Source organism: Antennarius striatus, chromosome 1 (genome assembly GCF_040054535.1).
Source record: "Antennarius striatus isolate MH-2024 chromosome 1, ASM4005453v1, whole genome shotgun sequence".
In the NCBI taxonomy this organism is placed as follows: Eukaryota; Metazoa; Chordata; class Actinopteri; order Lophiiformes; family Antennariidae; genus Antennarius; species Antennarius striatus.
In genome coordinates this window covers 20,958,500-20,985,402 of record NC_090776.1, presented here as the reverse complement: position 1 = coordinate 20,985,402, position 26,903 = coordinate 20,958,500, and the positions used below count along the sequence as shown (strand labels likewise).

Here is a 26,903-nt window from a genome sequence, read left to right as displayed (position 1 = left end):
CTTTAAACTCGATTGGTATAAAAAATGCTATTGTCGAGTGTCAGTACTGGAATCTAGTGACGGTCCATTCTATTAGTCTGTGGAAACACACGGAGAAACTGGCCTAAAGGTGAATGAAAGACCCTCAAAGCTGAACTTCCAGCCTTTTCTGAAATTTCAAGAGCAGTCACCGCTAGACAAAGGTGCCAACGGGTGTGCTGCAACTGATTTACAAATGTAGTTGATAGCTCTGGGGGGGCGTCGGAGGGACGCATTCAGGCTTGTGTATTCTGTCTGCAGCGACGTGCGGTGAGATTCACGGCGGTGAGACACCAACGTTAAAGTCAGTTCTAGGAGTACAACAGCGTCAGATTTGCCAGTAAATTAGCAGCCTGACATTAAAAACTAGTTATAAAATTGTTTTGGACACACAGCAGCAAATAGCTGCACCTCACCTCCGACTGGACTACCGATCAATCAAAACAATATTTAATTAATAAACGAAGACAAACGTCGGAGCTTAAATATCTGCCGTCAGAATGCAGGAAAACAACCACGTTTTCTAAAAAATTTCCCGGGGGAGGCCCCCCTGGACCCCCCCCACACCCTCCCGCGATGAGCGTTGGTCGTCCGCCCGTGCACCGGGCGGACACAGAGTGTGGCTTTTTGTGGCTTGCTCAATTCTTTCACGCTGAGCCACAGTGGCTTAGTCATACTAGCTCCTAGTGCAAGCCCAGAATAGCATGTGGTTGTTGTGTCAGATCTCATCAGTTCATCCCCTCTGATGAGATCTGAGGCTCATTCATGCATCTGATCACAGCTGATTGTCTTGTTGACGGATGAAGTCAGAGTCTGGGTTTCTAATTAACGTTGGTATAATTCTGTTATTGGGGTTTTAGAGCATGAAGATTGTATGGACACCTTTTGTGAGACTGACAGTAGGTTTAATCAGGTATGAAATGACTTTAAGAATAATGACTAATTAAAAATCAGAGCAGAGTCAGTGTTTCATTTCAGTTTAGTGCCAATTTAGTTGTCCCCAATGTTTTATTTTCAATTTTTGCTTCATGCACCATCAAATCCTGTTTTTATTTTTAAAATTGTACAAAAGATTGTTTGTGTAAATGTAAATCTTTGAAATTTAGTGTTTCTTTAGTGTTATACTGTACAAAAAAACTAAAATGCGGGAGAAACATCATTAGAAGTCAATCTAGTGTCATATGTTGGGCCCAAAGAAAAGTAAAATTAACTGTTGTCATTAGTTGGTAAATTGAATAATTTTACATGTAAACATGCGTATAAAAACACGTCAAACAGTATTTGTTAGAGTAAATCCATGTCTCCTTATGTTATTGTCAGATCTGCTGGTAAAGACGAATGTGACTTATGGCTGTTAGAGAGCCGACGTTATGCCGCAGCCCCACCACAAACCAATGACTGTCACAACAACTGTAGCAAGATATTAACTGGAATAACTTTAAATGCTTGTCTGCTGCACCCATCAAACCACAGCATCGTCCCTTTTTTTTTTTTTTTTTGATAGAAGCAAACCAGAGCGTCTCTCTGAGCGTAATGAGAATCCTACATCTGGTAGCGATGTAACACGTGTTGACTGCCCAACTTATTTTTTGCTCCTATTATGTTTTAATTGGGTCTGTAAAAATGTTTATAATTATCAAAAGTAGAGTTTATGTAACCAGTACTTGGGAATTACTGGCTTCACAGATTAATTAAAATAGAATCAGTTAAAATAATAGAAAATCCTTCTTTGCTATCTAGATCTTTTATGTCATGTCTCATTGTTTAAATGGGTTTGTAACTATTAAAGATGTAAACTTTACACTAAATTAATGTTATTATTATACTATTTGTTGATTCCAAAGATGGCTGCACTGCTCTTGACACTCTTGTGATCTTAGTATTGTCAGGCAGTCCAGCAATCCAAAGTCAAAACATATTGAAAAAACATTTAGAATATTTCCAAAATTATTATTTTAAGCAAACAAAATCTGCTTCTGTGCACGTTGTCGTGTGAAGCATTTCATAAACAAAATTTTCACAGGATTCAAAAAAACCTTTTCCACTTCCAGTAATATGTGTGACGTTAATGAAGTGGTTTTGCAGAATTTATTCAACCTCAAGACCAAAATCTTTTAGCATTCATTATGCTCAGTTTACAGATTATTTTCCTCCCAAATGAGGTTGATTCTTTGTTTGAGACTCCCCTCCGGGTTGGTTCAATCTTGAGAATCTGTAGCCTTTATTTTCAACCTGCTTGAACTTATCTTAAAACACGGCTTTTATGATGTTATTTAGGATTTTGTTTTGTTGGACAATGAGCTTATCTACTATTACATTTGAAGCTTGATTCTGAAATCTCAACTGAAGATTTTGTTGCCATTCCTTGTCTTCCTGAGATGTGAATATACAGAGAGTCTAGTTGAAAGCTGTGTTGTGCATTTTTCTAAGTTTTAATTACATTTTATGACCACAAAGATTAAACTCACTTGAAAGAATATTCATAAATGGAGATGATATTCAGTCGTAACCCAAATCATAGCGTTCGTTACGTATAATAACTGGTCACAGTTGACTGTATAATCCGAGTGTATGTTTTTAAGGACAAGTTACATTGGATAAAAAGCAGGGAGCAGGCTCCTTTCACTAGAACACTTTCCATACAAGTTGTTGACCCATCAAAGCCCTTTTGACATTCTTCCTGACCCAAACACTGAGTGGGAGCAGTAAAAACTATAGCTTCTTATATTGATAATCGCTCATGGCAAAATTGATCCTAAAAGCCTGAGGCACTACTTCCATATTCAACAAATCAGGAACTGATGTCTTTTTTTTTTCTAACAGCATTTGTACACAATGAGTGTTGTGGAAAACGACAGTCAGCAAGTGTTTCTAATGAATTTGTGAGACATTAATCTATAAGACTCATGACATCCCTGTCAACAGACAAGTGTGTGAGTGTTTCGTTATGAATGTAATCATCTTCCAGCAGTGTGTGTAGCCTCTGGATAAAGCTGCCTCTGAAGGAGAGATCTCTTATTTCGACTTTAGCGCTGACCATAACTCGTGCCCTCTTTGCTTTTTGTAGTCTGAAGGGATCCCTCAAGGCACACAGATGAATTTCAACAGTCCGACCTTCTGACCTGTGTCTTTACTGACAGCTGAAGTGTGAGGAGAATTACAGTATTTTCCACCTAAACGCCTTTAATTTTCTCAGAAACCGACAGTGCGTCTTATACAGTATATGAAAGAACGTTTTGGTGTGCGCCGTATAGTCCAGTGCGCCTTGTAGTGCAGAAAATACCGTAGTCAAATAAAATCAGATTACTGGCTTGTATTTCTGGTCTCTCTATTGGTAAGGTCTTGAATTACACTTCAGGAAATTAAATTCAGGGGATTAATGATTTACTGAATATGTGTAATTGATAAAGAGAGCTCAGGCTGATTAAATATCTATAGCCTGATGCGAAATATATAGCATAAAGTGTTTTGATACTTGTAGCTACTCTTAGGACCAAATACCCAGAGTGCTTTACTAGAATCTTGCTGGTGTCGATAACACCTCTGGTTCTCTTTCTGTTGTTTAAGTGTATGGCTCAGTGTTGTCCAGGCCATACCTTTCCTGTCTGGGAAGACTAGAGACTGAGAGAATGTTTGAAGGCCATTAAGAGCACATATCCATCTGGCGGACCAGAGAAATGCACCTGACTAGAATGGGATGATTAGACCTCCTATAGCAGCATCTTGGATCTCAACACTGTGGTTCCTGGAGCTCGATCGTTCTACTGAGGCTCAGGCGTAATGAAGGACGAACTGTGAAAACATTCTGATTCACGGTTTCTTCCTCTCTCTGACGGTTCCATGTCATCGTCTATCCTTTATTCCCTTGATTCAAGCCTGTCAAGGTTGCTCAAACTAGGAGACCTTAGATGCTGTGCAGGGTTTTCTCATGGGCTGAATATTTTCTTGTGGACAAATGGGAGGTAAGATTTGTTTAAAGGAACCGAAGCCAAGAACCTGTCTCCACCAGTTTGTTTTGTTTCAGTCTACAACTTGACCATTACACACAAGGGAGCGTATTTTATTTCAATCAAGTGTTTTCTGAAATGCCCACGACCTGTGTGCGCGTGTGTGTCTGTGTGTGTGTGTGCGTGTGCGTGTGTGTGTGTGTGTGTATGCACACACAGGGTCATGGGCATTTCAGAAAACGCACACACAGTCAAGTCCTGTGCCATTAGATTAATAACACCAGGATAAGTGGTTGAAGTGGTTTCCCTTAAACATTCTTTTCGCTTTCACATTCTTTGCTCCTTTCAGGCACGGAACACGATGTGCAGGAGAAGTGGCGGCGGTAGCCAACAATGGCTTCTGTGGAGTCGGTGTGGCCTACAATGCCAAGATTGGAGGTATGTTAAATTAAAAACAAGTTATTGGTTGTCAGCTGATGCTCTCTCAGTGAGCAGCTGAAATTCTTTTACTGCCGCTGCTATTTTTGGTCCGTTTCACAGATGTAGCTTCGCTTTAAATACTTATGGGAGTGCCCACAGGTGTGACTTAGATTACCAACATACTTGAAATGTTCCTTACAATGAGGTGTCTTTTTTTGAAATGGCTTGACGTCGTAGCTTTTCTCTGTCAGAAACCATCACTGATGTGGACGGGGTTTATTCCAGAGTTGCTGTGCTGGGTTGCATCAGATCGTACAGATGAAACCAATAAAAACTGCTCAGTGCGCTCAGAAACATCTGGTTGTGTTAGTGGCCTCTGAAGAAGTGAAGGAAAGACAGAGGGTGGGGGGGGGGGTCAGCTAATCTGTAATTCTGCTAACTTTAAAATGCTGTTGCTGTACAGAACTTTGTGTTCTGTAAAGAGAACATTCAGTTAAGAAATGAAAGAAATGCTGCATGTTTGCCTACGTTACCATGTTTGATGTAAGGATCTGTTTGATGACAAAGCATCATCATTTATGTCATTGTCAATGTCATCGATTAAAAAAAAAAAAAAACAGTTTGCGTAAAAAGATTATGAAATATTTTTGAAATATTTATTTGTATTCTATGAAGGCTTTTGCATCTTCATTTTGTTTTGCCTTTGCTGGTAAGAGGGAACAGTTCTAGTTTTTATTCCATTATTCACAAGATCCTTCAGTAGGTTAAAAAAAAAAAGTTGAATTGTTTATAATTTGTGTTGATGTTATCACTGTAAACCTCTTGTTTTATTATGTTGTTATGTTACATACATCATTTAACTGTAGCCCTTTGAAATGGGCCATCTGGGTTGAGGATGGCTCTTTGTGCGACCGCAGACGATGCTGGTACATGTGCACATGTGTTTTATATTTGAGATTGTTTTCTTGTTCCTGGCCTGAGGATGTTTTATCATGTCTTTAGTGACTTCTGCTGATTCCAGGATGGAACGTAATGACACGCAGTCCTTATAGCTGGCAGCCTCTTTATCCGGACGCATGTTCTGTTGTTCCCACTCTGCTTATCTTAACTCTAAACTTCCCGCCTATATCTTGCTCTCATATGGTTTTAGAACTAATAATGTGCCCAGAAACCTAAAAGTCCTTAAGCATGTCTATGCTTGGTTTTAATTTCACTTTGATGGTGCTGAACAGTTCACTCGCTCCTGGCATGGCAGTTCTGCACTGCGATAAACTTACCAGCAGGAATCCAACTTGTTTCATCACATATCGTAAAATTAAAGCTAAGACAAGAAAAGTTTTGAACGGTAAACACATCACATTTTGGCCATCACTAAAGAGAAACGATTATTTAAGACTCAGGTCTTATTTTATAATGTTTAATCCTATTATTTCTAGATTTAACAATTTAATTTTTTTAAATAGAAGTAGTCCTTAACATGCGTACACAATTGGTTCTGAGAGGTTGTTCGTAAGTTTAACTGTTTGTAAGTCTTTTTTTTTTTTAAATTTTCAATCTATAATCACCATTTGAGGTCATTTAAATGCCATTACTCCTCTAAATATAAATACTATTTCCTAAGACTTACCAGAAACACTAACAAAACATAAAAAGAACACATACTAAAATATACACAGGTACAGGTCACTTCATGTTGACATTCTCAGTTATAAGTCGGTTTTCAAAAAAACAAAAACATTTATACGTCATTTAATCAAATTTATCTCAGTCTACTGCAAATTTGGACTTGTAAAATCCCAAGAAAACTGTTAAAAGCACATATTTTTAATAAGTGAGCCTTAAGACTTAGGGTAACATTAAAATAACAATCAAAAGTAACACAGGTTATCACAATGTCATGTTACTGTACAGTAAGAATAAAAAACACATTGTATTAAAATACGTAGGTATAGTTCCAATATCTACCGTTAAGCATCACTCTTGATTCTAGGGATTGTTTTGAATTCAGATTAGTCTATGGTGGCGTGCGGTTGTTCATATCTCCCAATGTTTGTAAGTCAAATGTTTGTATCGTGAAGACTATCTGTATATTTAATTATTTGTCTAAGCAATTGAATGAAATTGAAATGCCATCAACAGCAAACATAGAACACTAGATATTCACAAGTCCTTCAATACGTATGAAACCTGAAAAGCAAGCATTTGTCAAGCCGCAGCAGCAGTTGTAGATTTTTCATTTTATTATCCATGGAGAAGATGGAGTGCAGAGGAGCAGCGCATCTCCTCACTTGCCCACTTGCCCTCACACCTCCTACTGAATTGTAGCACATTTTTCAGCCAGAAGAGTCCTGTGAAATATTTCCACAGCCTTTTTGTACAACTATTGAATGGCGTAGATTTTCCAGTATTCAGTGTGTCAGAGGTAAAAGAAGAAACTTCATTTTCCACAAAGTTCCAACAAATTAGTCACCACATGAATGCAGACGTAACCTCGAGCTGTCGCCTTAGATCTGTAATTTCCCTTTCCTGCATGGATGCATCAGCTGCTGACGTTTATTTCCGTTTACTGATGATATTGAAGTCTAGTCTGGGGCGGCAGTAGTTCAGCGGTAGAGCAGATGTCTCATAGACAGACCGCCCCAGCCATCGGTGGATCGAATCCCCCTCCCGCCATGATGTCACCAGGAGTGTGATCTGATGGTGGGAGGTGTCGGCTCACCTCCCAGCCACTGCCGAGGCACCCTTGAGCGAGGCACCTTTGAGCAAGGCGCCGTCCCCCCTACAAGCTGCTCAATTTGGGCGTGTTCCAGAAGCCGCTGCCCGTCACTCTGCCTCCTAATGTGTGTAGTTTGATGTGTATGTATTAATTGCATGCTTACAGGCCCCCTTGTGTGCTGTGTTCAGGGGGCCCTTATACTGTTAAAAAAAAGATACTAACCTGAGTGACCATGTAATTCCTCCTTGCGGGATCAATAAAGTATACTTCTACTTCTTCTAGTCCACAAACATTTAAGCAAAAAAATGTTTTTCTTGATGAAGAGGTGGATGCCGATTTCACATCAATCCCCTTATTTTATTACACACTTGCATCACTCAAACAGGGTGGTGTAGTTGCATCCTGGAGGTGATGTCTTTATACTTTATATGTTTTTTTGGGGGGCTTTTTGTATGGAGTTTGGGAAAATGTTCTGGATTTTTTAGTCAAGTTGTCAATCTTACTGGATGCTCATATGTCTTGTCAGTGACCTTTTAAAAAAAACAAACATTGACTCTTATACTATTTAAGTTAGTTGTCATCATCCCTAATCCAAACAGCCTGTTGCGTCTAACAATTAAAGCCCCGTGGCAGTCAACCCCATTCTGAGGAAACTCTTCATCTAAACACACCCCAGTCGACATGACTCACATTAGTTTGTATTCAAAAGCGTCTACAACATCTACAACAGAATGCTGCGTGTTAACTTTAGCTGAGCCTTCAGTACAGTCTCTCGTATAAAAATGATTATAAAACGTAACAAAAAAAAGGATGAATGTTTATACCGGCCAAAGTTGTAGCCAATAAAACCAATCAATAATGATAAAACCTGATTGTCAAATTTAGAAAAATGGAGGAACATTAAAACCACCTAGAACCCTACACGTACTTACCAAAAATAAAGACCTTGACCAGACGCTGTGCTGCTAATTATATTAATATCAAGCAGCGCAGCTCTCACTGAAGGAGAGGCTGGTGTTGAAACAAGAGTGGCTCGGTGTCTGTTTGATGGACTTGGATGATTTCACAGATCCAGTGTTTTGTTGCATTAACCCACGTGTTACAAGGAGCGGTCTGACCTACAATACATCAAAGGGAAAAGAGTTTGGTTTTAAGTATCTTTGACTTCTCTCTGTTCATTGGAGGAATGTTGCTGAGACAAAGTACAGTTCCTGTTACGAGGAGTCCAAACTAATTGGTTGTGTCAAACGCTTACTAAACTCTTTGCCTTTTCTGTAAGGTTTTGTTTGTTACCTTTAATAATATTAATATTAATAATTAGTGTAAATAACCCTGAGACGGCTGAATCTATGTTACTTGTTTTATTTTATTATAAAACTCTGATTAAATTCATACTCAAACAGTTGAACCAATTCTCATCCACGCAGAGAGAGGAAGATAATTACTTCCTTCTTTCATAGTTCCTCCTAACATGTCGTCCTCAGAAGTCTGTCACATTGAGAAGGCAGTTCCTCCTCAATGCAGTTCATCTGATTGCATTCAAACTAACTTGAGCACAAAGCAAATCAATAGGAAGAGCTTTGATTTACTTGGCTTGTTTCGTATGAATACCGCTGTGGCTTTTCAGATAATGAACATCTGCAGCCTTTATTTTATGAGCTGTACAAACACACACAGATGAACACACAGGTGTGTAAATATGCAAATAAAATAACAGACTGTTCTTTTATTTGTAAAGAGTTTCTTTCTGATTGAGTTTCCTTCTGTGTATTGTGTTTTATTACCTTGGATTTGTGTCCTTGGGTGACTCAAAAGGTGCTCATAAATTATCATGTCTGTTGACCTTACAAATATCAAAATTAACATTAACAAGCAGAAAACCATCATGTCATCAGGAATAAATTGTCACCACCTGAAGTGCAATTTTAAAGGCTTCTGCATTGTTTGAAAAGAGCACTGCACCCTTTTGTAATATATTATTATTATTGCACAACAAACAAAAAAAGATCATATCCAATGCAGCAGGTCTAGAGACGCCCTCTTCAGTATTCATACAGTACGTGTCCCTTATTAAAACTCAACACTGGACCGTCAACTAATCAGAGATTCAGCTGAATGTGAACGTAGCCTGCAGCTACTAACCTCCAGTGAAGATGAGGAGCAAACTACAGCATCTTTCTAAATGATAAATTGTCTCATGACATCACATGAAAGAATTTATCAGTGGTTCCCTCTGAAGTCAGGACTTTAACATATGGTCTTGAACCCGAGGCTCTGTAAGAAGATCCCTAAAATGTGTATTTTGTGTTCAAATACCATGAAAATACATCTGAGTCTGCATCTACTAAGGTGTGTGTATGTGTGTGTGTGTGTGTGTGTGTGTGTGTGTGTGTGTGTGTGTGTGTGTGTGTGTGTGTGTGTGTGTGTGTGTGTGTGTGTGTGTGTGTGTGTGTGTGTGTCTTTCTATTTGCATTTGTGTGCAGGTGTGCGTATGCTGGATGGCGAGGTGACCGACATGGTGGAAGCCCAGTCTCTCAGTCTAAACCCCCAACACATTGACATCTACAGTGCCAGCTGGGGACCAGAGGATGATGGGAAAACTGTCGATGGCCCCGCCAAACTAGCCAAAGAAGCTTTCCTACGTGGCGTTACAGAGGTAGCTGTGTGTGTGTGTGTGTGTGTGTGTGTGTGTGTGTGTGTGTGTGTGTCAGAAATTATTTACTGCATATATGTGGCTCCCTCTCAGCAGTCAGTAATTGAACTGTTCAAGCATGAGAGGACAGGAGCAGGAAGAGCAAAGCAGCATTTAACCCCGACAATTAGGAATGGAGAGGGACGTCCTCTAAAACGCTACCAGGAGGGTAATCTGGGAAATTGATTGGACGTATGAAAAGGACACTTCTTAAACTGCTTCTTAAACACCATCAACTGTCTCTCAATCTGCTAGAATGAAGTCTCTCTAGATGGGGGGTTGGGGGAGCACTCAGTGTCAATTTTTCAAAATCAAATTAATCATTTAAATTCAGCTTTAAATAACATCGCAAGCATTGCAAAACAAGAATCAGCCTATCAGTATTTTAAAAGCGCGGCGATCGGAATATTAACTAAGAATGGGCCTCGATACTGAACCATTAATGAATGGGATGTCGTCAGGTATGAAAAATGAACACGTCAATGGATTAATAAGCATAAAGATCACACCCCAGACTCTCACATCTGCAGCCCACCTATAAACACATCCTTCCAGCGAACGCAGACTCGTGTTGGAGAGCCGTAGGATTCGAGGCGTGCACCGTAAACCGACTGGAACTGCTGACGCCGACGACTAAGATAATTGTGACAGTGACAGTGCTGTGAGATGGAGGTGTGTGTGTGGGCGGTGCACGTCTATGCTTCATCGACGGTTCCAGTCAGTAACATGAAAGCAGCTGATAGATGAAAATTATTCCACTTCAACGGCAAAGTTGAATGATTTATAACAATCAGCTGTTGTCTCGTCGTGCTGCGTGTTGTTTTCTTTAGGATCCTCTGAGTGACCATACCCGTCCTCCGTCGCACTTTAATGAGCCCCCTCACAAATGAGCCCTGTAATTAATTCCTCCTTTCATAATTACGATGATGTTAATGATCGAAGGAGATGATTAATGGTGCGAATGAATGAATGAATGGTTTGATGGAATATTGAAAGTCTGTGTCTATTCTGAACGTACTTCACCTTCTCCAGGGTCGCAATGGTTTGGGATCCATTTTCGTGTGGGCGTCTGGGAATGGAGGCAGGGAGAAGGACAGCTGTAACTGCGACGGCTACACCAACAGCATCTACACCCTGTCCATCAGCAGCTCCACCCAGAACGGGAACGTCCCCTGGTACAGCGAGGCCTGCTCGTCGACCCTCGCCACCACCTACAGCTCGGGGAACCTCAACGAGAAGCAGATAGTGAGTCGTGGTTCATTCTCCTCCTGGTACATTTGTTCCTTTTACTCCTTGGTTTGTTAAAGGTGCCCCGTGGAATTTTCTTTAACTTAGTGTTAACTCAGCAAAACACATGTATCCTTAAGGTGAAGGTAAACGGCACAGACACACATTTATAAAGAGCTGCTCTGCAGGGTGAGGTGAAAAACTATTATTCTCTAAAGGAATTTATTCAATATATAAAACAAACTGGTTCCAGCATCTCCAGCTACTTGATGCTAAGAGGATTCCATTTTTTTTCTATGTGTATAATTATAGATATTAAGTTAATAGTTTAAAGGAATGCCTATTTTTATTGTTTGTATACTTATAATCATCATTCCTATAATCAAGTTTGTAGGAATGCCACTTGAACATGTATGAGATGCATTTTCATCTGGAACATGAATGGTTGCTCATTTTAGTTTGAGTTAAGTCACTAAACATCTTCTTAATTTTAGGCTGTTGAGTAAAATAATGAAGAAGAAAAAAAGCATCTCAAATGATTTATTTTACTATCAGAATGTCATCTCAGTGGGACTCTTTGGTTCATTGTAATTGTATTTGTTGCTTTTGGCTCTTCAGCTTTACGTTGTGCTGTTTTCTTCAGCTGTAGAATCATTTCCTCACTCTTTCCTCCTTTTCTATTCTCCTCCATTCATCCTGTCTCATTCCATGAAAATTATTACGAATGCTGAATGGCTGAAACGCCATCTGGCAATCTGTCGCTACTTGATATTCTTCTCACAGACTATAAATTATATACTGTACACGCACACACACTTTCTTTCTCCATCATGGCGTCTGGCAGCCAGATCAAGTGGGCAGACAGCTAAAGACTTGTCTGTGACATGAGGTTGGTCTCTCACTGCTTCATTGAAGTACTAATTTAATTGTGTTGTCACTCATGAACCTGAGAATGAAGAGATAGAGTAGAGGAGAGAGGGTGGAATTCTTAATGTTTCTATTTCCCTCTGTTTGGAGTCAGCTGCTGAATACATAATGGGCCCATCAAAGTCAGTTCTATGGGAGCATTTGTTTTTGAATTCAGTCTGTTTGGAGATAACTTTGCAGAGAGTGCAGCCATCACCACATAGAACAGATTTTTTAGTCTCCACCTTCTTTTAATCCTTTACACTTACATAGATTTACCTTCTTTTTAGCATTATAACACTGGTGACTGGAGCCTTTTTCACAAGGCGATGATTTATAACCTTCATCACCTCTGAAATGGATTTTCCTAAGTACAAACCTGCCAGTTCTGTACTCCCTTTGCTATTCATTCATGCAGCTACATAAATTCACTGGTGGGAGCTGTCCAGTTGTAACCTCAGCCCTGTGCTGTGGGGGGGGTGGTTCATCCACATCAGCCCAAATCAAGGTCTTCCATTAAATGGGTCTTCTTTTTCTACTTTGCTTTTAAATGACTTATTCTTTGAGTCATTTCTGCCTCCCACAAATATATATGGAACGGATATAAAAAATGTGATTTGAAATATTTTCAATACTGTAATTTCTGGTCAAATTTAAAGATCCATGATGACTTATTAGGACGAACAACTGTCAATAAATTGAACTGTTTTTGTCTAAGCTGTTAAGTTAAATCGTAATGGAAACATTTTTCGATCTGAACCATTTTTTCCAATATTTTCGGCGTGCGTGCGCGTTAGATAATGGAAAAATATTGACTGACAGCATTTACTGCACTAAATATACTTATTTTATGATAGGTGAAATAGTTATTAGATGAAAGTAATTCAATGTTAATGTTTATGTTTTTACTTGAAGACATCATCATCAGACATATATGGGATACTCACCATATGTGATTCCTGGGTTTTACACCCACATGCACCAGCCGTCTTCGTGGCTTTGTCTGGTTGTTTTTGTCTCTCTAGTGTTTATTTTGTTGGAGCTTGGCACACTTTGGCTTGAATAAAATATCAAAACCTTCCTCCACATTATTGGAATCAGTTGAAAATTCAGCCATGACATGTCAAATGGCTAAAAAGTTCTTTCTGTGCTTAAATATAAAATCATCTCTGACTTTAACACCTCAAATCTTGCAAAAACAAGGAGCAGTCAGCAAGACTACAGCTACAAACCTCTTTGACTTTTTGTTTCTTTACTGGTTTGCTGGATCTTTTTCAAAAGATTTTTTGGCTGTTCAGCCAAAATCCATTGAATCAGGATCTGTCTTTGGACTTGAGTTTCTTTGTCACTTGGTTCCTTGCTTGCTTGATCGCTTCATCAAGACAAAAAACCTGCCAACCTTCTAACCTGCCACCGCAGGGCGCTACAACCCAGCAAAGCCTGCCAGCTTTCTAACCCTGCTAACATGGCATGTTGTGTGAATTCACAACAGGTCTGACAAACATTCAATGTTAAGCTGACATTTTTTTTCTTCTAACTTGGTGAAACAGCACTATAAAGAAGCGATGTTATACTTGAGTGAAATTCTCACTTAGCCTAATATTCTTATTATGTTACAAATAACACAAAAATGTATTGCCCGGCTTGGAATTTGCATTTTTTATTTGAAATCAATCCATATGTGCTGCTGTTGTGTGTCCTATGGTGATATTATAAGGGCCACCGGCATGTGGGGTGTTATTGTGGGACACTTCACAGAATGCTCGTATGTTCGAAATTTATCAGGCTGATATGTGAACTGGGAAGGCGTCAGATCTGACAAATTTTTTTGTGTTTTTTTTTTTTAATTCTGAATGTTTTCATTGTAGATAATAGTATTTTGGTGTTCCGACTGACTTCTAGTCTTGTCATAATCAGGTATTTAGAACATGTTTGTACATAAGAATCTTTATGAAACTTGGCCCAATTTTTTTTTTTTGGCAGCACATTTCTGTTGTACTGTAGAACATGGTTTCCATTCATGTAGACACAGAAAAATGGGAAAATGAGGTCCAGCATGAAGGTCAACGTTCCCCTTTAATCACCACAGTGTCCATCTCCTCAGGTGACGACAGACCTCAGATCAAAATGCACAGACTCCCACACGGGAACGTCGGCCTCTGCCCCGTTGGCTGCTGGGATCATCGCTCTCGCCCTGGAGGCCAAGTAAGTCCTTACAGTCCATCTCATTCTGTTTTTACATGTCTGTGTATTTTACTGACTTTTTTATGATTAAAATCATTTAATTCAGTCGATCTGACGTGTAATTTGTGCAGAACCAGACTAATTATTCTACTGAAATATTCCACACCCAAGGTAATTTGAATTGATTTCACACAGTTTTGAGTTTCTAGCATGCGGTTCAAGTGTTGTAATTATTATTTAGTAATATTGCGTACTTCTTCTCATTTAAAAACTTGTTTGTGAATTTAACACTCGTTTAGTAAACCTGACTGATGGTTATGCATCCATTCTGCTCTATTATCGTGTTCATGAATTCATTTTTGACCCGTCTGCCTGACTGGTTTTCGCAGTGCATTTACTGAAATGGCACAATTTCAGGAAGGCGCTAATCACTCTTGTCCAGTCGGGCAGCGCTAATGGAGGGACAAACATGAACGTCACAACATAATGAGTTATTTGTGACAAAACAAAGTTTGGTAATACAAAAAGATGTGGATTTAATTAGACGATGACTGAACAAAGTTTGAAGATATTTCATCCTGTTCCTACAGGTTTGCATGGCTGCAGGCAAAATAAAAATGTCACTTCTCAGGTTTACTTTCTCGTTTGGTTTGGTTGAGTGAAGGGCAAAAATTAAGATCAAACAAATGCTCACTTCAGATTTATTGTAATTCTTGGAAATTCTGTAACTGATACTCATTGTGTTCTGCTTGTATTCCACTGCCCACCTGCAAGTTAATGCGGCTGAGTATATTGTTAGACATATCTGTTGGATCTGTTTAAACCTCAGCTTTTTGATAGCCTCACCGTGTGTGTGTGTGTGTTTGTGTGTGTGTGTGTGTGTGTGTGTATGTGTGTGTGTGTGTGTGTGGCTTTGTGTGCTGGCCATATAAACTTGTTCCAGTAAAAACCTGACCTGGAGGGACATGCAACATCTGGTTGTACGAACTTCTCACCCGGCCCACCTGATCACCAACGACTGGAGAACCAATGGATTTGGACGCAACGGTAAAGCAACTGCCTCCAAGTTCTCCTCTGACCTCTGTAGTTTTCAGATGCTTTTGAGACTCATTAATATTTTATGCCCACAATAAACCAAGATTGCCATTTTAAAGATGCAAAGCCTTTAGGACTGGGCCGAGCGGTTGTGTGAAATCTCAAAAGCAGGAGCAGGGAGGGTGGAGATACCGCTGCCATCACGCTGATGTTCACGTGTGTATTTCCTCTCTTCTCTCGTGGTTTTCTCTCTGCAGTCAGCCATTCGTACGGATACGGTCTGCTTGATGCCAGAGCAATCGTGTCCCTGGCAAAGACGTGGACTAATGTGGGGCCACAGCGGAAATGTGTGATCTCCATGATGTCTGAGCCAAGGTGACTACACTGCATCACATAAACACACACACTCACATCTCCAGACCCTCATTACAAGGGTCTACACCGATGCCGCTTAAATTAAATGGTAAACTCTAATTACCAATAAGTCGTCATTTGTTCGGCTGAATTTGAATGTGATCCTCGCAGTTTAATCCTTAACACAAAAAGCTTGTGTTCCTTGTTTCAGTGACAAGCTAGCAGTCCAACAAAGCATGTGCATGGATTGCAATTAAATAAAACTTTGCAAACATTTTTTTTGATCTGTGCCTCATCCAACATCTATACTGATTTTTTTTCGTTTTGGGATGCAGTGATCATCATCACCTTATCAACGTGGTGAACGACGCGAGGTTTACCAATGACGCAGGATTCAGGAACTTCTGCACTGATTTACATTCAAAATTGATCCTTTAACTTGATCGATCATTCATTCATCTTCTTATCCACTTCTTCCACTTTTGCGGGTCACGGGGGTACTGGTCCCTATCCCAGTAGACTTAGCGGGGGGGACAATCACGCACGCACACACTCATGGGCAATTTTGAATGATCACACAGAAAAGACTTGAACTTGGAGTGAGGTGACAGCGCCACCGTGCCGTCCTTAACTAGATCATTACAGGATAAATAGTTTTTATACATTCAGACTGGATTTTAGAATTACAAACACACTTAATATATTTTTATGTAGATGCCCTGTACTATTTTTTTACACACTACAGTACATTTGTATCTGAACACAGCTGTTGTCATCCGTAGCCGGTGTTATGTGTTGTTGTTTCGTTCTGTTACTGCTTCAAAATTGCAATAAAAAGAAATTGTTAAAAAAAGAAAGTCATCTGTAGCCGGTGGAAGCTGTTAATGAAATACGCTGTTATGTTGCATTATGGGAGCTTGGCCTCTCTTGAAAGTCTCAATTTGTCTTGTGCGAGTTGTCCACTTTATGAAATTGCAATGCCAAATCAGCAGAGTGCACCTTTAGCCAGAAGAGTTTCTCACTGAAAAGTCTTGGCTTAGACAGCGGCAGCACTTCAAATGCAAAAGTAGATAAATGTGTAACACTAACTGGTATTAAAGCAAAGCAAATATGAGAAATGTAATCAGGAGATGGGCTCAGAAAAGTCATTTTTACTGACAAACTGGATGTAGAGGATGGAGTCAGCCTGGGCATAAGCAGCAGGATGGATGGATGGGTGTTGTGGATGCACTGAGCGTTAAGTGATGTTGGTACCTAACAGACGGCGGGTGGAGGAGAGTCTAGCGTGTATCTGAGCTGTCATGGTTTGCTGCTGTGAACGTCTAATGTCTTCATCCTTGATTTGTCTCTGGGTTCCTGTTAAACTGCTTGTCATTTGTGAGTGTGTTTGCTCAAATCGCTGTACATACAGTATACTGTAGGGGTGTGTGTGTGTGTGTGTGTGTGTGTGTATAGACACTCCACTTAAGCTGAAGCACTTTAAACAGAAATAATAATTTGTCAGCTCCAGCATCCCTGACGCTGTTAGGACTCAATATTATTCTTCAGCCTTTTGTGCGGCTCGTCTTCGCAGCATCGCCATCTGAATGCCGTCTGACACCCCCTCTTCACAATGAGCTCTCTGCTGCTTCTCCTTTCGGGGTGTCGCCGCAGCCGTAAGAGGCTCGGAGCAGATGGTTCAAATGTGTGTGAAGAGCAATCACAGCAAGTTATTTCATTTGCATTTTAGGTGTGTAAGCTCTTTCAGTTATCTAAAGTGAGACGGGATAAATCAGCAGGTCGGTGTGCAGCATCTTTCCCTCCATCAGCTTCATCCAGTGATTACATCAGAGTTCGGGATATAATTTCATTGAGAACTGCAGTGCTTCATCTTTATAGCCATTTTATTCCTCTTGTCATTAACCCGGCTTTTTTGATCCAGAGTTCAACATTATTGTAGTGAAACTTGTTTATGAAGTTCATTCTCGCTGCCATGTTGTGTCTGTAGCTTTTATTTTGTGTTTGCGACAAAGCATTAGTTCTTGAATGCATGTGGCTAATCAAATAATTAAAGGGGGCAGGTTGCCTTTCAAATAACTATCAAATTGTTTTCTGCATTGAATACGACACTGAAATAAATGTATGTGTTCCCTTTTATATGTAAATTAAGATTGGGTGCAAATTAGAGCCCTGACACATTCATTTCTTTTTGATGTAGACGGATTCCATCGGTTCTTACTCACAAAGTAACAGTTCTGAAGGTTTGGCTCGCTCTCACAATTTTTGTTTGTTCTGGAAGATTAACACATACTGGCAAAAAAAAGAAGTGTGTCTGCAAAGGATTATTGCTCTTTGGGTTTTGTGAAATAATTAAAGAAAGGATTGCCAATATGTCGTTTGTTCGTGCTGGTGTTGGATTTGATTGGATGAGACCTGTCAAGTCTCCAGAAAAAAGAAAGCAGGGCAGCTTTTAATTGACAAAAATAGTGTTTGTCTTAATCACTGGGGTTGGTTTTCAGCTGTAGCTGCCAATGAAACATGAAGAAATAAACACAGTCGTCTTTGTTTTTCTGGTCAGGCTTTTTATTGCTTGTCTTTATTGACCTATTGTGACTGAGGAGCAGATTTCTGTTTTATAAAGTCGTCACACATTTTGTCTGTTCTACGTGTGCCGATATACACACATCATGTGTACAGGCAGGACACCACAGGCAGGACAACACAGGCAGGACAACACAGCAGAGGCAGTACAACAGACAGTACAGCACAAAGTATAAGACGAAACACTGTCATGTTTTCTGAGAGGTCACATAAAGTACACATTAGACCAAATCTTACCAATGTCAAATTGACAAATTTGCATAATTATTATAAAAGGCTGTGGGCATGTGATGACTTTTTTACCAATTGCTAAAATGCCCGAGTTTTAGTCCTTCAATTTTTGGATAATCATTACTCAGTCCTTACCTGGAAAGACTTTGTCTCACAGTTTATGATCACAACACATCTTGTCTATAATTTATTCTCGCTCAGGATACAAAAACCCTCACTCTCTCCTCCTCAGAATTGTTGTTAATGCATGTAATCTCCTAAGAGGATTTAGGTGGAATATAAAGAAGTGGATGCTCTACTTCCATGAAAGATGTTTGTGCCACAGGTTGTAAGACATTAATCCAGTTCAAGGCCACAAACTCTTTACCCTTCAGACTCGCACACTGGCCAGGAGTGAAATGTCACGCAATTATCAGGAGTGTAGCTGATCCCAGACTCAGAACAAACCAAACATGATTTCAGCTGCAGCACAACCTCCAACTAATTTTCAACGCCGTCTTAATCCTTGCTTGTTTTGTTTCTCATGTTTGACAGGAACATTGGCAGCTATTTGGTAATTAACAAGACTATAGACGCCTGCTTTGGGACAGACAGTCAAGTCACCTCATTAGAACACGTCCAAGCTCAGCTCACTCTGTCCTACAACCGGAGGGGAAACCTGGAAATCCGCCTCATCAGTCCCGCCGGCACACGATCCACGCTGCTCCACCCCCGGTATACACAGATACACACACAAACACACACGAGCACAGGTATGGAACGTGCACTATTGATGATATGCTTGGCATTCTACTGCAGGCCACATGATTACTCATCAGAGGGCTTCAATGACTGGGCTTTCATGACCACCCACTCCTGGGATGAGAAGCCCGCCGGGGCGTGGACGCTGCAGATCGAGAACGTGGTTGGCGCCAGCGACTACGGTAAAGATCTCTGTTGGGTATGGGAGGAATTCAAGAAGAAGCATTTTGCTGGATGTGTGTGTGTACAAAAGAACTTGTGCTATTTATGCAAATTTTCTAATTATAGCTACAAAGCATGATTATGTCCCCATGGGGTTAGTCTGATTGATCATAAATTTATTGTTTTGTTGAGCACAGTGTTGGAAAGTAGTTAAAAATACTAGTGCTTGTATTTCTATATTTCTCTTTTTTTCTGACTTATATTAAGGAAGGACAATCAGAAATCTGGAGGGAATCATCATAAACTTGAGAAACTGCTAGAAAAATTTATAACAGACGACTCATAAACCACCACTCCTAAAAAAAACAACAACATGTGACTATGGGTTCAGCAGTAAATTAGAATCCCAAATTCTAATCCAATTTTTTGGAATATAAACCCCAAAACCTCAAAAATAACAAACATTTGATGGATTGAATGATTAATGGAAAAACATTTATTAAATCAACTACTTTATCTACAAAATTGCTTTCATTTACTTGTTTTTTTTCTTACAGATTTCAGTAGATAGTTTACTTTATTTCAGCTTTATTGTGTAGGAAGTGAACTTTGTTGTACCACCTTTCACCTCTCACGAAAGTTAATCAGCACATATTAATCAGTTTAAGAGTTTGGAGCTCAGCGGGGACATTGATGGTTTGATGCCAGGAGATTAGAGATCGAGGCATTCCCCTGTCCACAACTTCCTGGTTCTCTTTAAGGAGCTGTGAAGCGGACTGTGTTGCTTTGGGGGTTTGATTTCCTGAAGTGTAAAGCATGAAGAAGCTGTGAATTTCAGTGTTTGCCCTCAGATCGCCCACCAGCGACTGTCTGTGTCAGAATGTAGCAGGTCCACCCACATCATGGTATTTTGTAGGCAAGAAAACGACAGAAAACAGATGTAGTCTCCCTCCGCAGTAAGGAGTGATTTACTAAAGAGCATTTTTTTTTGCAGAAATTCCAAACTTCTGCAATGAAAAAATGATGCAGTTAGAGGAACTTACCCGAGGACGTCCCAGGGCCTCTCTGTTTTTGACAGGTCTACCTTTCTTCCCAGTATAATTTCAGTTCATAACTTGTGTAACTCATCCTTTCAGGCACCCTGACCCAGTTCACCCTGGTACTGTACGGCACCGGCACAACATCGTCCAGATCCTCTGTCAAGCCTCCGCTGGACAATGACGACTGCAAGACAATGGACCTGAACATGAAGTGCATCGGTAAGACTGGGATCGTTTGCTTCCTGTTCGCTCCTCACTTAAAGTTACAACCGCTGTAATTATTGAGTCATGTTAAGATGGGCCGTGTAAACATATGGCGTACATATGTAGATAGATAAATATACACTGCTCACAAAAATTAAAGGAACACTTTTTTAACTGGGCCTGGCATGAAATCAATTAAACCTGTCTGATAAGTTTCTGGTTGGTTTAACAGCTGAGTTGCACAGGTTGTCCAACTTCTCCAGGATGGCACATCCACACAAGCTCGTGGGGGCCACACAAGATCCTGAAAAGCATTTTGAGGTGCAGAAATGAAGTTTTTGAAAAAATGGACGAGCCTGCCACATCTTCATTTCACTCTGATTTTAGGGTATCTACACAAATAAGCCCTCTGTAGGCTGAAAACTTTTATTTCCATTAAAAGACTTGGCATACTTTTGTTCCTAAGACATTGCCCTGTCGTTATTTGTAGAGATATCCAACTTCATATTGAGATCTGATGTATCTAAAGTGTTTCTTTTAAGTGTTCCTTTAATTTTTGTGAGCAGTGTAGATATAATGATCCCAAACTGGGAACTTCAGATATCTGTATCAGTTTCAAATGAAGATCCAATGTCTGATGACATCAATCTAAATTTTACACCAGGTCCACTTTTGAATAATCTCAGTAAAATTAATTTGCATCCACAAAAATTTGATAGACATGATGTGTGAATCACATGTTGTTAGCCTGACCCCTACAGGCCGTCAGGGGTACTTACACACTGACTGAACGGAGGACGAACTGTAATTATCTCATATATGATTGACATTTGTAATGTTTGTCATGTCTCATACAGCATAGTGATCTCTGACTCTCAAGGCTGGAGTTTTCTCTGCTCTGGTAAAAATGAGATTTTCTTCCCTCTCTTTGCTCACGGTGCTGTTTTCAGCTCTGCCCCCTCCAGCGCCCACAGTCTATTAATTAGCATTACAGGCAATGGCCTGCATCTGGACCTGCTGCATATGGAAATTGTTCTGTTGACAAGCTGCACTCAGCATATAAATTGCGAAGGTTTTGTTTTTTTGTCATCAGTTTGTAAGGACAAGTTCATAAAAGTAGCACTAAACAAAAGTGAAAATAGTGAGTTTGAAGGAAAAAATTGCTCGGAAACTTTTGGTTTTCAGCGTTTGTAAGATTCATGGCCTACAGAGGAGGAACAAATGCAGAAATGTCAAAGGCGCGGTGTGATTTACCCTGTTTGCTCAGCTCTTAGTGCTGCCCATCTGGTGCTCTGTTTTATGGGTGGTCTGACTCCTGTGAAGCAGTAAAATATGGGTGTGCGGATTTTTTTTTTTAATCTCCATTTTGTTTCTTTGCGTTACAGAGTGCAACGCCGGGTCATACCTATTTCAGCAGAGCTGCGTGAAACAATGTCCTGCAGGATACTCGGTCGGCTCCCAGGCGCTGAACTACACAGTGGGAAACTCCATTCCACCAGCTTCCGTCCCCGCCTGCCTGCCCTGCCCCCCGCCCTGCCTGACCTGCAGCAGCCTCAGCCCGTTGGCCTGCAATACCTGCGCCCCCCACAGCTCCATGGACCCCATCACTCGCACGTGTCAGCACATGAACCAGTTTATGCGCGAATCCCCCGGCAGCTTCATGGTGGGCCCAGGGACTCAGGGGTCAGAGGTCAAGCTGACCTCTCGGCTCCCCATCACCATCGCCGTGCTCAGCTGCGTGGCCATCATCGCCGCGTTCGCTGGCATTTTCCTGCTGCTGCAGCTGCGCTCAGGCGCTCTTGTTAAGTTGCCCTCCCTGGAGGCCGGAGGCGGCCTCGGGGGCAATTTCAGCCTTGGGGGAACTAGGGTGGTGTCGTACCACGGCATCCCGACGGTGTGGGGCGATGAGGAGATAAATACGGACTCTGAAAACGACGAGTCTGACGTCCACAGCGAGAGGACTGCCTTTATCAAAACACAAAGTGCTCTTTAATGCCTCTACTACATCCCTCCTTTGCTCCTGCTTTTAAATCCTCTCACCACCTCCATTTGTCACATAATTCAGGGCTATGGTTGCTGTCCCATTTTTTTTTTTTTTTTAAATCTTTCATCTATTTGAATCTGTCTATCTTATGATGGGGTTCTCATCTTCATCCTGCTTCATGATCTCTGCTGTGATGTGGAATCTGCTGTCCCTCAATGTGGGTGTATTCTGCTCTGTTCACATCTGGTGCGCCTGTTTGAAACTATTTCTGTACCTCCTCTTGCCCTGAATCACTAAAAGTGTCAAATTATTATTTGCTTTCTCTCCTTTTTAAAAAAAAAAAAAAAAATATCTGTCAGCCAACAAGATTTCTATTATGGGAGGAGTAGAGAAGAATGTGTGGGTGAGTGTGTCTCGACCTTAATATTTGTAAGAAGGCTGTTAAATTCTGATCGCCCCTGTCGTACTTTATTCTTCAGCTTGAAAACAACCGTTCTTAAATGAGGCTCCAGATCTCATTCACACACATCGATTCATTTGCTCAGAGAAAGCACCGCTTGTGTACAGATTCTCCTTTTAAAAGCGCATTTTAAAAATGCATGAATCAAAAGCGTAACAGTTGGAAATGACCTGACTTTGACTGATGACTCTAAACCGTTTAGAAACAAAGCGTAGCGTTACAAATGTTCCACACTATCTTCTTCCAAAGAAGCACAAAAAAACAACAACAGCAAGACTTTATCATTTACGTTATAGATCTGTCTCTCCCAGCTCTGATTCTTACATGAATCCGTTCAGCTGATGGTCCAGGAGATTTGGAGTTTTGCACGTGTGCAAAGATCTGTGTGAGCCCTGGCAGAACAAACTGTGACTCACGCCACTAGCACAGCTTCCTCCAGCCTCCTTGGAATCGAGATGGATTCGGATTCAGACGGAGCAGAAAGCAAAACGTTTTATCACCCATCAAAATGAAAGATGGGTGATAAATGATGATAAAAGATGATTTAAAAGATACATTTAAAGAAAATGCACACACTTTCTTGATCAACCCCATACACATAAAAATCAAATATTCCCTTGTAGCAAAAATTGATTTCTTTGTCTGACGTTCACACAATCCAGGGCTGAGAGAGAACAGGCAAGGTTGTGTGTGTGTGTGTGTGTGTGTGTGTGTGTGTTTGTGTGTGTGTGTGTGTGTTAGATTATCGTATTTGAGGAGGACAAATGTTGATCTTCCCTCTGAGGTGAGCCCCCCCCCCCTTTGTCTCTGCTCTCTTCCTCAGATCTCGAATGCTGCTCAGAAATCATGTCTTTGCATTTATACTCCCGTCTTCATCTAATCTGAATTTCAGATTATCTCTAATTAATTATATTCTAAATGCTAATGCAGCGACTATTTATTCTGAGAGATTTTAATCATACCTTTATAGAACATAGTTTTAAAGTGATTTTTCTCCTGTGCTGGTTTTCATCTGAAATATGCATCTCATGATTTAATCTGGAGTAGCCATTTTAAATCCATGGTTGTTGTTTTTTTTACCATGTTGATTCTTTTTTATTTTATTTTTTTCACTTCCAATAAAAAGAACAGTGGCGCTTGCTGAGAGAGGTTGTCATGGCGATGACATGCATACAGAACCGCAGCTGCTCATCCTTTTTATCTACCTCTCATATCATTCAGCAAGGGTTCATACACTGTTAAGGGAGCTGTTAAATGATCATAGAGGTTTAGGATATTTAGGGCAGATACAGAAAAGCTTCTTGGGAAAGATGTATGGGGGGGTGGGGGTGGGGGTACGCCAGATTTATGTTTCAGGAGAGAAACTACCAGCTGCAATTTAGAAATTGTAAAGCTGCTATGTACATTCTCCTAAACCTGCTCTCTCTGCCAAAATTTATCGCCGTGAAGGTCAGCCAGCGTTCGCAGTCAGGCACACCTGGGTTTAAGTCTAGTATCCAAAATAAAATGTTTAGAAGGATCCTCCATAAATCTTGTTGCCCAGCATTTAAACGCTAAATCAATTCCAAGTTGTTGGAGGCATTTCGTTTCTGTACTCCATCAGGAGTGAAGACTGTTTTGATATAAAGTGAATGACAATCAAATCTTTTATTCTGGCGGCGAGTAGATGCAACAGCACAAAAAAACAAATCAATTTTTAAGTCAAACCACTCGTGTTGCTAATCCCTCTGAAATGTATTTTTCATGACTATGCAGAGTGAATGAGATTTAAATTGTAATGAGAATGAAAAAGTGGAGACTAAAGATTTTGAGAATTACACTTGGAGATCTCCAGTTTGGAAGCGTGGAGAAAGCGATTGGTACGTCGGTCCTCAAACGCATCACTCAGCCGGGGAGCTTAGTTTATCTCACACTTCCAGTGTAGCTATAGCACATTTGGTTTATCCTGGTCGGCTCGGTCAGAAAACTCTAAACTGGATTGAAAACCAACCTGAGAGAACAGATTTATGGAAGGTGTCCTGTAAAGGGGCCGAGCTCAGCGGCTGCATTGTGTTGTGTGATGCACATCACTTAGCCATTGATTATCCCCAGTTTAAGGGTGCTAATTTATAAAGGTAATAACTACAGCCTCATATTTCAGATGCAGAATTTTACTCACTTCCCAGCTTGGTGTGAAGTGTTTAAACAACACATAATGAGCTATTGAAGGGCCGAAATTGTTTCCACAAACAATTTTCTCCGTGTTCAGAGATTGCATTTTTAGAAGAACTAAAATACAGGATTAGCATCAACCAGTCACCCTCAGCCACTATGCACCCTCCCTTCCCAGATTTATTTAGCTTCCAGTATGATGATTTATGTCCTTCAATTTCATCGTTGAAAGAAAAAAAATCATCATTTGTTCATTTTAACTGGGATGTTTGGTTACTATAGCAGGAAAACTCAGAAAACATTAAATGAACGCAGAGTTTTATGCATTCAAATATTCGACTTAAAGAAATGTATTTGTGCTGGCAGCATGTAAAGCTCTTCAAATATGTGATGGAGGGTACACAGATCCCATACCAGAACGCAGCTTATTATAATAAGCCCATAAATTCACTGGCATTAAACTATGAAGTCTATACATGTAACAAATAAAAAGAAAAAAAGTTGCATTTGTGTTAAATATGTTTTCTCTGGGTATAAATAAGTAAATAACATAGACTGGATGCTGGGAACAACGGGGGCTTTCTATTTATACAGCTCATTTCTTTCATAAGGAGCTCAAAGCTGTTCCAGTCCTGCCTTAGGATGTGGTCTGAAGTGTTCCATATGAAGTTAGGTGGAGTTAATAGGAGCAATATCTTTGGCATAACCAAAGACAATCATGTTAATGCTGTTTAGCGTCATAAAGTGTTGCTTTCAGGTTGTCACAGTCCATCGAACCCATCGCTTGTGTTCAAATTGTTTTGTTGATGTCAATCATCTCTGCCATTTTATTTAATTTTTTTTTTTTTTTTTTTTTAATGTACAGCGACACCCTGTTTGTTCAGCAGCCGTGGAGGAAGGAGGTAGAATGTATCCCATCTGCATTAACTTAAGGGCTGAATCCGATCTGTGTGCGTCCATGTGTGCACATGTTTAATGCAAATGAAACACTTGGGGTGGTGGGGGTGGGGTGGGGTGGTGGGGGTGAAGTTATGTGGAGAAGCCTCAGACACTCAGCTGACCTCCGCCTGCCTCCATGGGGGGTTTTGGGCTGTGGCTGCAGAAGTACAGTACCTTAGAGATTTGTGACCTAGGAATAATGTACAAGAATGAGTCTTCACATGGGACATAACTCTAAAATAAGGCCTATTTTTGTACTATATGAATGGTGCAGTGTAATTTTCTTGTAATTTAAAGATTTTTTTTTTTTTGCTCTTGTTTTTCTTCTTTTTATTTAATTGATGTCAATTATAGATTCTACTAAAAATAAAGATCTATGCAAATTTGAATGTGTCTTTATTAACCTAAATGCATTTATGAATATGATGGAATAATGTCAATGCATGTCTATGGAAGAAGTGCTAGCAGAAAAGTGTCTGGTATGTTTTAGAATATTGTTGATACAGACGCGGATAATAATTTGATAATTCAAACTTTCACAATGAAACACGGATTTATGCTGTTAGAGCTGCTTTTACTGTAATGCAGTTCCAGCCTTCAGTCTGTTGTCCAGCGGTTAGAAACAGCTGGACAACAGAAGAGAAGGAAAAGTGAGGAGTGATGATATTATTTATGGAAGAGAAACATTCTGCATAAAAGTTGTTTCTTTGTTTTGGACCTTTGCTTTTTTAGAAACATTTTGTGGAATACTTGAAAATCATTTTTTAGAATTATTATTTTTACATCCCACCTTCAGATCCTCTCATGCCTGAGTCCCTACAGAATTGTTGCCTTAGGTTTTTTTGTTGTCTGTGGCCAACAGAGGTCACTTTTTCACTTTCATTATTTAATATTATTATTAAAAATAATTCT

The 26,903-nt window shown here is 40.2% G+C and overlaps 1 protein-coding gene across 2 annotated transcripts in view; it reads left to right on the top strand.

Moving 5' to 3' along the window:
- The window catches only part of furina (furin (paired basic amino acid cleaving enzyme) a), a 79,376-nt gene extending 52,996 nt beyond the window's left edge, over nt 1–26,380 (top strand). For both annotated transcript variants that reach the window (XM_068316180.1, XM_068316099.1), the window contains exons 7-16: nt 4,315–4,403; nt 9,585–9,757; nt 10,826–11,038; nt 14,031–14,131; nt 15,054–15,157; nt 15,403–15,520; nt 18,845–19,024; nt 19,109–19,233; nt 20,350–20,472; nt 21,843–26,380. In XM_068316180.1, coding sequence (XP_068172281.1) covers nt 4,315–4,403; nt 9,585–9,757; nt 10,826–11,038; nt 14,031–14,131; nt 15,054–15,157; nt 15,403–15,520; nt 18,845–19,024; nt 19,109–19,233; nt 20,350–20,472; nt 21,843–22,450 — 1,834 coding nt within the window. In that variant the 3' untranslated portion in view covers nt 22,451–26,380. The remainder of the gene's footprint in view (nt 1–4,314; nt 4,404–9,584; nt 9,758–10,825; nt 11,039–14,030; nt 14,132–15,053; nt 15,158–15,402; nt 15,521–18,844; nt 19,025–19,108; nt 19,234–20,349; nt 20,473–21,842) is intronic.
- The last annotated feature ends 523 nt before the right edge of the window (nt 26,381–26,903 follow it).